Source organism: Argiope bruennichi, chromosome 1 (genome assembly GCF_947563725.1).
Source record: "Argiope bruennichi chromosome 1, qqArgBrue1.1, whole genome shotgun sequence".
NCBI classification, from domain to species: Eukaryota; Metazoa; Arthropoda; class Arachnida; order Araneae; family Araneidae; genus Argiope; species Argiope bruennichi.
The window spans coordinates 140,524,460-140,537,736 of NC_079151.1; the positions used below are offsets into that span (position 1 = coordinate 140,524,460).

At 27.9% G+C, this 13,277-nt stretch overlaps 1 protein-coding gene across 1 annotated transcript in view; it reads left to right on the plus strand.

The window, feature by feature from the left end:
* The first annotated feature begins 1,423 nt into the window (after positions 1-1,423).
* LOC129967938 (alkaline phosphatase-like) overlaps positions 1,424-13,277 on the plus strand; it is a 176,870-nt gene continuing 165,016 nt past the window's right edge. Inside the window, exon 1 of the mRNA XM_056081923.1 lies at positions 1,424-1,656. Within this exon, the coding sequence (XP_055937898.1) occupies positions 1,587-1,656 (70 nt within the window). The 5' untranslated portion in view covers positions 1,424-1,586. The remainder of the gene's footprint in view (positions 1,657-13,277) is intronic.

Here is a 13,277-nt window from a genome sequence, read left to right on the forward strand (position 1 = left end):
ACATCTTAATCTAAAAAAAAATGTCTGAAATTTTTTAAAACATCCTTACAGCAGTTGAAATTACAAAGCCGATAGCTTAAATCTGATATAAAATTATTAATAAAATGAAAATTTTGATTTCATTAAAAATTAGGATCAGCGTGTTAAATTTTTTCAACAAACCTTGTAGCCAAAAGAAGGTTACTGAAATAAATTTTCAGTAACCTTCAGTTCCAATGTTATCAATTCGGATTCGGGATTGGATGAAATTTTCCTGCTTGCAAATGCATGATTCAACTATTTAAGAATTTGAATTTTGGAGAATATATTTTTAAAAGTAATATAAAATAAATTCAGTATTTTTTTTAACTGTTTCTCCTTTTTTCATCTAAATTTCATTCATTTTATATGGAGATTAATATTAAATTAGCTCCATTTTTATTTCTTTACCTATCCTTAGTACTTGCATGTATTCTGAATATAAAAGTGAAAAATAATTCTTTTCAGCCATTTTCAGTTAATTTTATGGAAAAAAGAAAAGATGGAACAGAATATCCTTACTTTATAACTAATGTTTCAGCGAAAACTACAGTACTTGCAAATCATATTATATAAAAATTAATATTTTTCTTCTTCTACCTTTTTCAACTCTGATTAAAATCAAATAAGTAATCTTAGAATCAACGAATTCAGTTTGAATCTATTTCCAGTAAGTGAAATATGTTAAAAGTTATAATTAATTTTTTTTAAACTTTCCATTAATAAATATCGAGTAGCAAAAAGAATTTTGATTGCAAAGACTTTGCATGCATATAGTGCTGAAAATAATTAATCAAAAATAAAATTTGATATAAAAATATGAAGGAAAAATTAAAAGAATCTAAAAACTTATCTCATCTTAAAATCTAAAAAAAAAAAAATATCTAAAACATGTATTTGAAATTAATAAAAAAATAAAATATAATATTAATCAGACACGTGAAAGAAATACGAAAAAAAAAATGAATTTAAAGAGCTAATTGTTATAAAGAAATATTTGAAAATATATTTCCTGTTAAGACAAAAATAAAATATTGTTCTAAAATGTATTAAAAAATATACAAGCAATTACATATACATGCTGATATCAATAATTTAAAATCCCCCAAAAGACTTCGATTAATACAAATTTTAAATTAAATATCACACGTTAAAATTTCCAGAATCACTGACTGCTTCGGTGCTGCTTCTTTCGCGATTGCAAATCTGGGAGTATGGACTCCGCAACTTGAACCGCGAATTTTGATTTACCATCATTGGCGATTTGGCGCGGAAGGATGTTTTCCTGCCTCTCCGCCAAACCGTCCTGTACCGTCGCTTATCCAGTCCGGTTCGCTTCGTCATTTCACCGCCAGAAATCGAGGCATAAACAGTCGCAAACGGGAAGATCTGTGCTAGAGTTGCGTTTTCTCAGCAATTTTCTGATTTCAAACAAGAACTTCGGTGCAAAAAACAAAAACTTGCAAACTTTTGTAGGGCAGATAAAACTATGGTATTCATCGATTGTGTGATCACCTGTTGTTATTTTTCTTGTGAATTTAAGTAAAGGATTTGCCGGTCGTCTGCACATGATGGTGATTAGCACGTGTTGGTTTCTGATGGTCCTGTTCAGTGTCCTGCAAGCTACCAACGGTCAAGGTAGGAGATTAAGTGCATTGAATGAATGATGATGATCAGAAAGTATAAAATATAATTTCAGTTCCTTATTTCCGTTTCTTTTATCGTTTGTAATACTTGCGATATGAAATCAGATTTGAAAATGTGTGAATGCGAAATCATAAAAAGAATTTATTCATTAATATTCTAATAAAAAATATTTCAGAATTCTGCGAAAAATATGCTGAAGATAATTATTGTCCTTTTTATCAGCTGGTTATCGCTAGGAATTTCAAGATAAGAGTTTCTTTGATTTGATATAATCAAAAAATCATGTTTGGAATTTGAAAAAATACTTCCTCAAGTCCAAGCTTTTATGAGATTATTTTTTTTTTATTTCATAAATTTTCATAAAAATATAGATAAATATATTTTAATTAAAAACCAATAACTAAAAAAAACTTTTTAATTCTTTATTAATAATTCTTATCAATGATAAAATATTTCAGATTGCCTTTGGAGGAGTGGTGCACGAATAAAATATGATGCAATGAATATTGTAATTACAAAATTAAACTAAGAAAAAAACGCATTGGATTAAATTCTCCACCATTTAAAAGTTTTATCTTGATATTCTAAAATATTACTGTAAGCAATGATTATATTATTACAGGTCTTTTCCTACATTTGAATTTAATAAAGATATATCCCAGTATTTTTTTACTCACACCATCCCATTTATATCAACGGTGTGGTGAAAAGTTTCAGAATTTCCAGTTAATGCTTCTAAACTCAAAGTTACAGAAAAGAATAATACACTCTAGAAATATTATTCTTTTAATTTTATCCATTTAGATCGTATAAACCATATCAATATGTCAATCAACGTAACTCAGGAATGTATGCTCAATTTAACTTATTCTTCAAAAGAAAAGTAAAATTCTTGAAATAGAAGATGGTTCTATATTTAGTGTTGCCTATTAACTTCAATACTTCAATCTATCTATGTTCTCAACAAATGGAATAAAATATGTTTTCAGCAGATAATTTTTGAATATAAATTGGAAATTTAAATTATAAATCGAAAGTGATAATTTTTTAAATAAATTATAAGGAATAGTAAAATCTAAACATTATATTTTTAAACTATATCAGAATATTTTCTCAAAAATTATTAATGATAAATGGAAGTTAAGGAATTTTTTTTTAAATTATAGAATTCTTCCATTCGAACTTTGAATTTTTTGCCAGGATTAAGAGTTTGGCAAAGATTTATTACTTATTCACTATATTTTTAATTTTTGCTATTCAGTTTTTTTCATTCAAGCCATACTTTCGGCACATATTAATTAAGTTAGTTTTTAATATGTGGTTCATCATTACTATGTTTTATACCTGCTGATACCAACTCACATCTAAAGAAAAATACTGTTTTTAATTTACTTATTGTGTTCTTCCGTACGCATTACCATTATCCAGTGAAAATATGTGACATTAAAGATTTATAATTTAGTCCAAGTGAATTAAGGCTAAAATTGAACTTAAATTCTTAAAAAAATTACAGTTTTGGAAAAATGAATCGGAAGCCATAATTCATTTAAATGTTTAAACTCTAAATAATTGAGTTTCTTTATACGTAAAATTAATTGTATTCCATTGATTATTTTTGTCTCGATATCCTTTCTATATTTCCAATTATAATTATCACTTTGAAAGTAATTCATTTTGTTACTTGATAAATTCTTAATTCTTAAGAAAACCATACATTATTGAAACATTTAAATATAATATTCAAGTAACTGTTGAATTTCTTGACTTTCTTTTTTTACAATTTATTTTCATACCTTTCATTTAAATAATAATTATACCGTTCTTATTGTTAAGTATTCAAATACAATATATCAAACAATTAATTTACGAACTTCTAATATCAATTATTTAAATGGGGAAATTTTTGAATTATTTAAATTTGCATTCAAATTTCTTGATAAGTTCCCCCCCCCAAAAAAAGTAACAAAATGAACGTATTAAAAAATGTGTAACTATAGACGCATTTTGAGACAATTTAAACCATTTCAATAACGATGTCCAGAAAGCAATGGTTTCCGCTTCCCCGAAGCGGTCACAAATTGGCCCAAAATAATGAAGACTTGATAACGGGGATAATTTCATTACAATAAACGCCGATGTTTTTTTGTTAGAATATTTAGAATGTGTCAAGCTTATTTTAACAAATATGACTAATAGGGTAAGCCCGAAGGATTGTGAAAGAAGTTAAGATTTTGTAAACTTTTTCCACCAGTATTTATTGAATTAAATAATATTAAAAAATGGTTTGAGTCCTATTTCTTCCTGGTATTTTTTCCATTTGGAATCATTTGTCTATTTTTGGAAATTTAATTATTATCTATTGTCTGATTATTAGATAGAACATCTTATAGATTCTTTATTATTTATAACGTAGGTAGATTCTACCAGTCAATTATTATATGCTTTTCAAAATTATTTGTATAGAATTCAGTTTAAATAACGAATAAAGATTGACAAAAATTATATTCAGAAGAAAAAAAAAATTTCGATATGAAACCCACACAGACATTCAATTCACCTCAATTCAATAATTTTTTAACGAATTTTGAAATGTCACAAAGATTTAATATTTTGTAAAATATCATATATCATTTGCATTCTTTTAAATTGTAGAATACTTTGTAGCTCCTTAAAATTAGTGAAAATTATTGAAATATTATGTATGGAACATATTTTCTTGCTATATCAAATTTATTTATATTTCTAGTTATTAATAGATTTGCTTGATTTGAAGTAAATTATGCTTTCATTACAGTTTGCAATAATGTCAACAATAGTATTAGTTGTTGCATTTGAGAATTTTAAATAATTTAGGCAATGATTTTTGTTTAGTTGTAGCTTTTTTGGAACACTCTTTGAAGAAAATGACATTTTTCCTTTTAATTTAAATCAAAATCACAAAAACAAAATAGCCCTATTCTGTATCATTTTCTAACAGTTTCTCGGGACGATATTTTCAAAAAAATTTTAAAATTTAAACTGATTAAAAATTGAACTGAGTTTCGATGCTTTCCAGAGATAACTTCTGAAAATATTACTGTGGTGTACCATAATATTTTGCCCCTTTTCAATGATTTTTAAAAAATTTGCTTTTAATGATACTTATTTTGTAATTGCACAAATGTTTCTGCTATTCTGGCATTTTTTTTAAAAAATATTTCTGTTTGTCTAATTTGCAGCCATTTCCTTGGAATACAAATCGTTATCATAGTTCCATCACATATTTAATCTCTAGATTTACTTCCATTCTTGGAAATTTCTTCTTAATATAAGTACATTCTCCAAAATGAATTTAAAAAATGAAATTATTGTACTACAAAATTTATCAGATAGATAGAGTGGCGTCTCGCTTAAACAACGTAATTCGTTTCTAATTTTATCCGTTATGCGAAGTACCCGTTTAGCAAAATATTATTTTCTTATAGAAATCTAAGTAAAATAGGAGAATTTCATACCATTCTGAAAAAAAAAATACAGAGACAAATTTATAATAATAGAAATTCTTTATTTAAAATGCAATCATTTGTTTATAAAAAATTATCTAAGGATATTTGTGTTTGGCTGCAGTGCAAAATTTGGCGAAAATGAAACAGCATGAAGGTTAAACGAATTTGCAGTGCGCATAGCTATTGTCTTATCAGGTTGATATTTTTCAACATAAGATGCAATATTTCTCCATGCTTTTAGCAAATCCCTTATTTCACTGGAAAGTTGATGCTTTGCTGCGTTTATTCTTTCTTCCTCTCCTAACCAAATTTTCTCCTCAACTTTTTGCTGTGACTCAGAAGGCAGCTCGATAAGTTCTTCTGTAGCTACGTTCATCCACCAGCTCATCTATGTCGTTGCCATACAGCTTTAGCATCATAATATTCATAGACACAATCTCGTCGATTAAAAATCCACAGGTACTTGCTGAAATACCTCGGAATCGCGTTTGACAACGTTAAATAGGCAAACATTTTTCCATGTAGATATGTCTCTTCAAACAAGTACTCAACAGACTAATAGGATTAATATAGCATGTGATATCACCACGTTCGTTATTAATTTTATGTCAAACGTCAATCATTAAGCGAATCGCTTTCTTCCAATTTGTTTTGTTCGTAATCCGAATCACTCATTATGGGAGGTGTTCGTTAATCTAAATCTATAACTTCTTGGACCTAGTCTCCATTAGAAAGATTCATGTATACAATAAAAGAATACATGTGGAATAATGATATATATATATATATATATTTCAAACATATCAGAATTTGACATTATCAAGATATAATTTAATCAATAATAACACTTAGTTGAATAAATATACGTCAGATCGTGAAATACATTTCAGTAATTGCATAATATGACATAACACAAGCTAAAACAGATATAACATATGTTGTTTGTTTCTTATGGCACTTGCCACTGACAAGCCCGCTGTTACGAAGGCAGCGATTTAAGCCTGAGGGGGACGTCTCTTATTTTTTATAGCAGCGCCAACTAGGGCCAAGAGTACGACTTTGCTACTCACGCATCACTCATTCGCTTGCACAGCCCCGTTTTACAGGAGGGCACATTCACACATCTCACAGATAGAACAACAGAAGAACAACCATGCCCAAACCGGGACTCGAACCCGGGACGCCCTGATCACGGGGAAGACGCGCTACCCCTATGCCAGGACGCCGGCACATATGTTGTAAATTTCGTATTTAGTTATTTTAATAAATAATTCTTCAAGATTCCAATCGTATTTAAACTATGTTGCATAATCTTAGAGAAGATCATTTATCAAAGATTCATCCAGAAATTCACTGAATTCCTTGAATTAGAAATTCTTTGAGAACCTTATCTATCTTTGTTTTCTATAATCCTCAATCATATTTGCTTTGTCTTTCTGTCTACGTATCTTTTCAAAAGAAGAGAGAGATAAATCTTAAGAAATTTTAAAGACTATTTAAGTATTTTCTGTGAACTTTTAAATTTAGCTAATTTAATTAAGGTTACATTGCACATTAAATCTCAATTATATTTCAAAGGAAATAAAGCGAGCATTTGTTAATCAGATATTGTCCATTATATTGTGTATAAAAATGTCTGAGATCATGAAAAAATGAAGACATGCGGAAAAATTCCAAAACATTTAGAAAATATCAATAACTGAATGCATTCGATAAACAGATAATATCTATATAATGAAAATACATTTCATTTCACAAAATTCTGCTGATTAAGATTTTGAAAATACCACACATTCATTATTAGAATGTTAACTATAATGATATTGATTTAAATATATAAGTGTATCAAATATTGGTAATAAAAAGAAATTTCTTCTGAACAATACATATTTTTAATTCTTATGAAACACATGGAATTGTGTAATCCATAGAAAATAATGAGGAAAGAATGGAATGGAACAACATTGAATTAAATTTTAATTTTCAGGCTTAATGAATGAGAATTACCATTTAATAATTTATATTGTCGAATATAAAGGTCATTTCCCAAAAGAGTATTTCAGCAATGTTCGTAAGCATATACCATGCCCTCCTTTCTGCAAAAAACAGAAGATTCTACTCACGAAAAATCAGGAAACAATTTTCTTGGTTAATAATCCATTTATTCCCATTCGCTCTCCTTATTTTTATACAACTTTCAGATAAGCAATTCCATATCATGGTTATGAATATATCTAGAAGACAATAAAAGTATTTCGCTTTCTCGCTAGGTTTCAGCATAATTGTTAAAATAAATTTGTTCTGCTTTCCCTCCCGAGCTACTGATCGCTCACACTCCACGTGAACATCTACTTTTCTTGACAGCTAAGCAAATAAGAAATCTTTTCTGCATAACTTTTAAGACAACGGGAATGCGATGCCATCTGTGGTTAGCAAGGGAGGACTAACCCTGTCATATAAATTGATTTCTTTAGCTGTATTAATGTCCCTTTTTGGGACAAGGATTCTTAAAGAATCATTTATGTGGTCTGTTCGAGAGAAAAGTCACTGCCAACGAGCTGAATGAAACCTCAAATTAAACCTCCTTATTTAAAAAAACCAATAGGACGCAAAGGCCTAATAATAAAATCTCGGTTTCTGGATCGGATAACAATAGATCTGAGAACCTCTTAGGCTGAGGAACCACCGTATAAGCGGGGGAGGTGAAATGCATTGGGATTAAATGTCCTTCTGCAGGTATGGAGAGGATATTTGGAGAAGGGATGCCAGCTCTGGTATCCTTCTTATCATCCGACTATTGCTGAACCTTACGGGCCCTCCCACGATAATTATTGTTGATTTGAAACCGGAGATTAAAGCAACTAAACAAATTTTGAATATTCGAATCACATCAATGATTCATTCAATTTTAAACTTTGTCGAGATATTCAAAATGTACAAATATTACACATGCGGTGAAATATTGATAAAATTAGGTTTGGAATCAGGAACACATCGACACTGAAATCTAAACCTTCCTTAAAAAGCCTCGTGATTCTAAGTTATACTGTAATGATATCCGCAAACACTACCTGTTGATAATGGAAATTCCTTCTTTAGTGGTTTTTTTTTTTTTTTTTGCTTATTAGGTTTTTATATTTTTTGTATATATTTAGTTTAAGTGGATAAAACATTTTATTGAAAAAAAAATGAATATCTTTTAAAAAATCTTTTAAAAATTTGCTCAGTGATTTGTACGTGCGACATGCTGGAAATGAATAAGAAACCATTTCATAATTGCATACACTCATTTGAGGAGCAGACACAGAGTGAATTTTATTTCAAGTAATTGCAAATATAATCTATAATTTAATAAACATCTCAAATATAATCTGAATTTGGAAAAAAATCTAAAATGAGTAAAATAAAATCTTCTAAGTAAATATTTCCACGAAACAGAGATTACACGGTTTCTTAAGATTATTTTTCATTCGCCTTAGTTTCCTCATTAATTACTAAGCAAATAGTCAGAAAGCATTTTGGAAAAGAAATATCCGTGGAAATATGAACCTTTATTAAAAGAATCTAATTCCGCCTGTGGAGAAGGACATTCAATACCTAGAAAAACTAAAAATAATAATAATAATAATAATAATAAAATAAATCACATCCTTTGCGCACTTTCTTTAACACTCACATATTTCTTTTATCTATTTGTCATACCTATATCATTAAAGTTAACGTATCTCTGTAGTTCTCGTTTAATTCATCCAAATTAAAAATAATAATATATAAATAGAAATGCCGAATAATGAACTATTTTCGATATAAAAAATAATGTCCTCTTGCTTCCAAAATTTTGTATTACACAAATTTAAAATATCGTTCATACAAATAAGAATTCGCAAAGATTATCTCTTAATTAAAACAAAATTAATATCACCAATACTTGAGCGTGTTTGAGGGTAAATATTGTTCTGTATTAAATTATACTGTTAATTTTTGATTCACGTAATACTTTCTAAACAATAATCTTAATTATTTGCATGAATTGTGCAGGTTATGATGAACGTGTAGGATGATGTTGAATTTTTAAGAATTTTCTCAGTTTAAATTCTAACTGAATATGTTCATTCCAATTTATGGAAAACAAATTAAGATTGTGTGAGCAGTTGGCGCAATTTCAATAAATCTATATTTTTCTAATTGCTACAGTCTTTTCAGAATCTTAATGAAAGATTAAAGGATATTTGAACTTCTGTTTTAAGCGTATAGAGTGCTGCTACTTCAAGATTGTTGCATATATGTCGCTTCTAATATAAGAAAATTTGTTCAAATATAGAAAAAAAAACTAAAAGAACATAAAGAAAAATTTGATTTTAAACCAAAAGAAAATTAGAAAAACTTTGTAGAATTAATATCACTCCTTAATTTCTTAAAATTTACATTATAGAAGTTGTCTTTTGAAGGAGTCGACCTTTTATCTAATGAATTTGCCTACCTCAAAATGGGTGAGTGCGGTGGGGGTTAAAACTTCTCTTAATATTATATTTATATATCATAAGACAATAACAAAAAATTAGGAAGAAAGATAAGCCGAAAAATGCATTCGGACAATGCTAGGCAACGAGAGCTACACAAAAATGATGGAAGTTCGAAAGGAAATCGATGAGAGAGGAACATGTTATTAGCGCGCAAAATTCAATGATGATCGGAATTGCATTGCAGAAAAAGTTAAGAATTTTTTATATCCACCACAATGCAGAATACATAAAGTAGGAAAATGGACATTTAATAGTTTGCCGAAATGTCATGAACACTTGATGACACTAAATGATCTTAACAGTATAATTTTATGGTATTGTGAGTATTTTCTTTAATACAGACCGAAGATCGCAGGTATATATATAAATATATATATATATATATATATATATATATATATATATATATATATATATATATATATATATATATATATATATATATATATATATATATATATATATATATATATATATATATATATAGGAAATTGTCTTTCATGACATGATATATGGTTCATTCATTGTCAGCAATTCCGAGCTTAGAAGACACCAGTTTTGGTTTATGAGATCGGTATATTTTTCCCTTTTGGAAACCTTCATCTGAATTATTCCTTCCCCATATTGTCCGATCATGCTCAAAATAAAGCATCTTAATCGCCATCTAAAAAAATGAAGCAAGTAAAGTCCGATGAATTGATCGTGTGCAATCATCAAATTGATCAACACTTCAGTCCTTATGAGTGGCATTGAGAAAGATTAAATATGTTTCGAATTAGTACTGTTCTTTTATTCAGAGAACTTTAATTAATTAAAATTGAGACAACTTTTAACTGAAGAAATTCAAATAAAAGGATAAATTGAGATAACTTATTAGTGCCTTACTAGATGTTGAGATAAAAAAAATGAACAAGAGGGAATTTTTTTAACTGTCACATGCTTTCACAGTGTCTTTTAATTACGATCAAATTCAAATAACAACCATAGCCTTATCGGTAGAAAAGTTTACTATTTACTACTATTTGTCTGGAAGATGTATTGATATTCAAAATTCGTTGGCAGACTTTTAGAGCATTGGTGGAAAACTAATTAGAAGAGTTTTGGGTGTGCTCATGTGAACTTCTTTTCTTTTGATTATGCTATGTTGTTACATTTTATTCTGACAATTCTTACCTTGGTAATATCATCCTTTACATTCTTTTTAAGCATCCTTTTCTATAAAAAATTCAGTAGTATTATTTGCAACAGCTCAAAAGTTATTTCTGCCCTAAGTAAATGACAAACTAAAACCGACTTCGTGTAAATATATATATGAGACAATATTATATCATGGATAGTTTTTCAAAATATGTATAAGATTAGTGTAAAACAATCTATTAGAAACACAATATTACATCTTGGAAAGATTTCCAAAACAGTCATAATATAATGAACCATGCATGTTTTTACACGAACAACTGAAAAGTCATCATCATGTTTGTACGGTATAAAAATAATCAAAACGTAAAATCAGAATATTTGTTTGATGATGATATTTAATCTGAAGATAATAAGTTACATTATTCCGATTAATAAAATCAAAATTATTTAGTTTGAAACTATAAATATTTTAGCACCAACGAAACAAAATTAAATTTTGCACTAATGAGTTCCAATATCTTATTATATTTTGAGAAATTCAAAAAAAAGAAGTACGCATCGTTTGAAGTAGCTAAATCGTATGCATTAGTTTATATATTCATTTTATATAATGTCTAGACTTTTATATAATTTTGAAATGGATTTTTGAAAACGAGCACCGAGTCTTATTTTTACTCCTAACTCAATTTAGTTTTCTCGTGATAGTATCTTGTAAATATTTGCATATTTATTTTAGCTGTTATTTGAAAGCATTGCTGAATTTTCTTTTACTTGCATTAACAAGCATATATTAATTTCCAATGTATAATGCAAGCTTAGTCAATGCATCGGATAATACCTTAAGTAAATAAGTTGAAAATGTACCTTAAATGTCTGAAAGAATTTGAAAAGACTTTGAAAAATGCATCTGGTCGATTCCTTGAATTTGGTTTATTTTAGTATATATTTATTTTATTTTTAATTGTTGCAATATAATTTAATTTGAATTTAAATTTATTATTTGAATGAAAAGATAACAAAACACGCAATATGCATTTTTTTACTCTAAAAAAATTTCATGTAAGTAAAATTTATTTTTTCCTGTAAGGAAAAAAAAAGATTATTTATTAAAAAATAAGCTATTTTAATAATAATTCCATATGCATATTACTTAGATCTTCTCAATACAATCGATATTTCAGATTTTATGAAATTAATCTTTAAAATAAAATAATTCAACATTCTTTAATAATCATGAATTTGTGTTTTTCAATTTAGCATTATCCAAGACGCATTGAATAATGCAAATTGTCTTTATGTAAGAAAGCAAGACAATGGAATCATGTGGACTATGACATGATTGAAGGTTCATATTATCTCCAAAGAAACACCGGTTCAGATTATCTGTGGAATCTGTAATCTTCTTGACTTTTCACGAGTGGACTGATGATTAAAAAAACATGCTAAGCTGAAAATCTATATACAAAAAGCACATACATTTGGCATAAATTGTAAGTAGTAATGAAAGAGAAACCCCATGGAAATAGCTGCGTAACGCAACTGAAGATCATCGCATATATATATATATATATATATATATATATATATATATATATATATATATATATATATATATATATATATATATATATATATATATATATATAGATGAATCATAAAATAAATTTATTATAATAGCCGTGGAATTATCATTTAAATTCCCTGTTACACTATGTATTTTAGCTTTTGTAGTCTAAAGAACTCCATCATTGGGTCATGAAATGAGGTAAAAAATCTTGATCACACGGTCCAAGATTGAATATTTGGTGGTCCTTTGCTTATGGGTCAGGGTCCATGTGAGCCATCATATTATTTCAGTGATGAAGGGGAAAGTCTGCCCGGCTCCGAAACATCACCGTTTATTAACAGGGAATTGACTGTTGCCATTTCCTGGGCTGATATTGCTCTATAGTGATTTAGCAAATTCTGTAAAAGTTAAAAGAGTCTCAATACAAACAGCAGCACTACATAGTAAAACGTTTTAAATAGTCTCGTAATTCAGCGTCTTTTTCATAATGCTTTAATTTGACTTCAGTATCGAAATTATCAAACGACGCATGATAATTTCTCTTTGATTCATAAGTACTGATATTTTAATGAGCGGGGATTATGAACAGTTTCCAACCATTATACTTTTTATTTTAAAATTAATGAGTAAATTTGGGTAACAAAATATTTTTAGAATCCTAATAAATTACCTATTAATATTGACATCTAGATTTAAAGACGAATGCCTTTGATTTAAAGAAATAATTACATTTATTAGAAAGAATCAACACAACAATATGAGACTAAGAACTTATCCACCACTGATGGGATTACGCTTTTATACATATATAGAATGTTCGAGAACAGCCCAATTAGAGTATTTAAGAAAATTTAGCAATAGATAACAATTTAAATAAAAGAATTCTAGTCTTTGAAT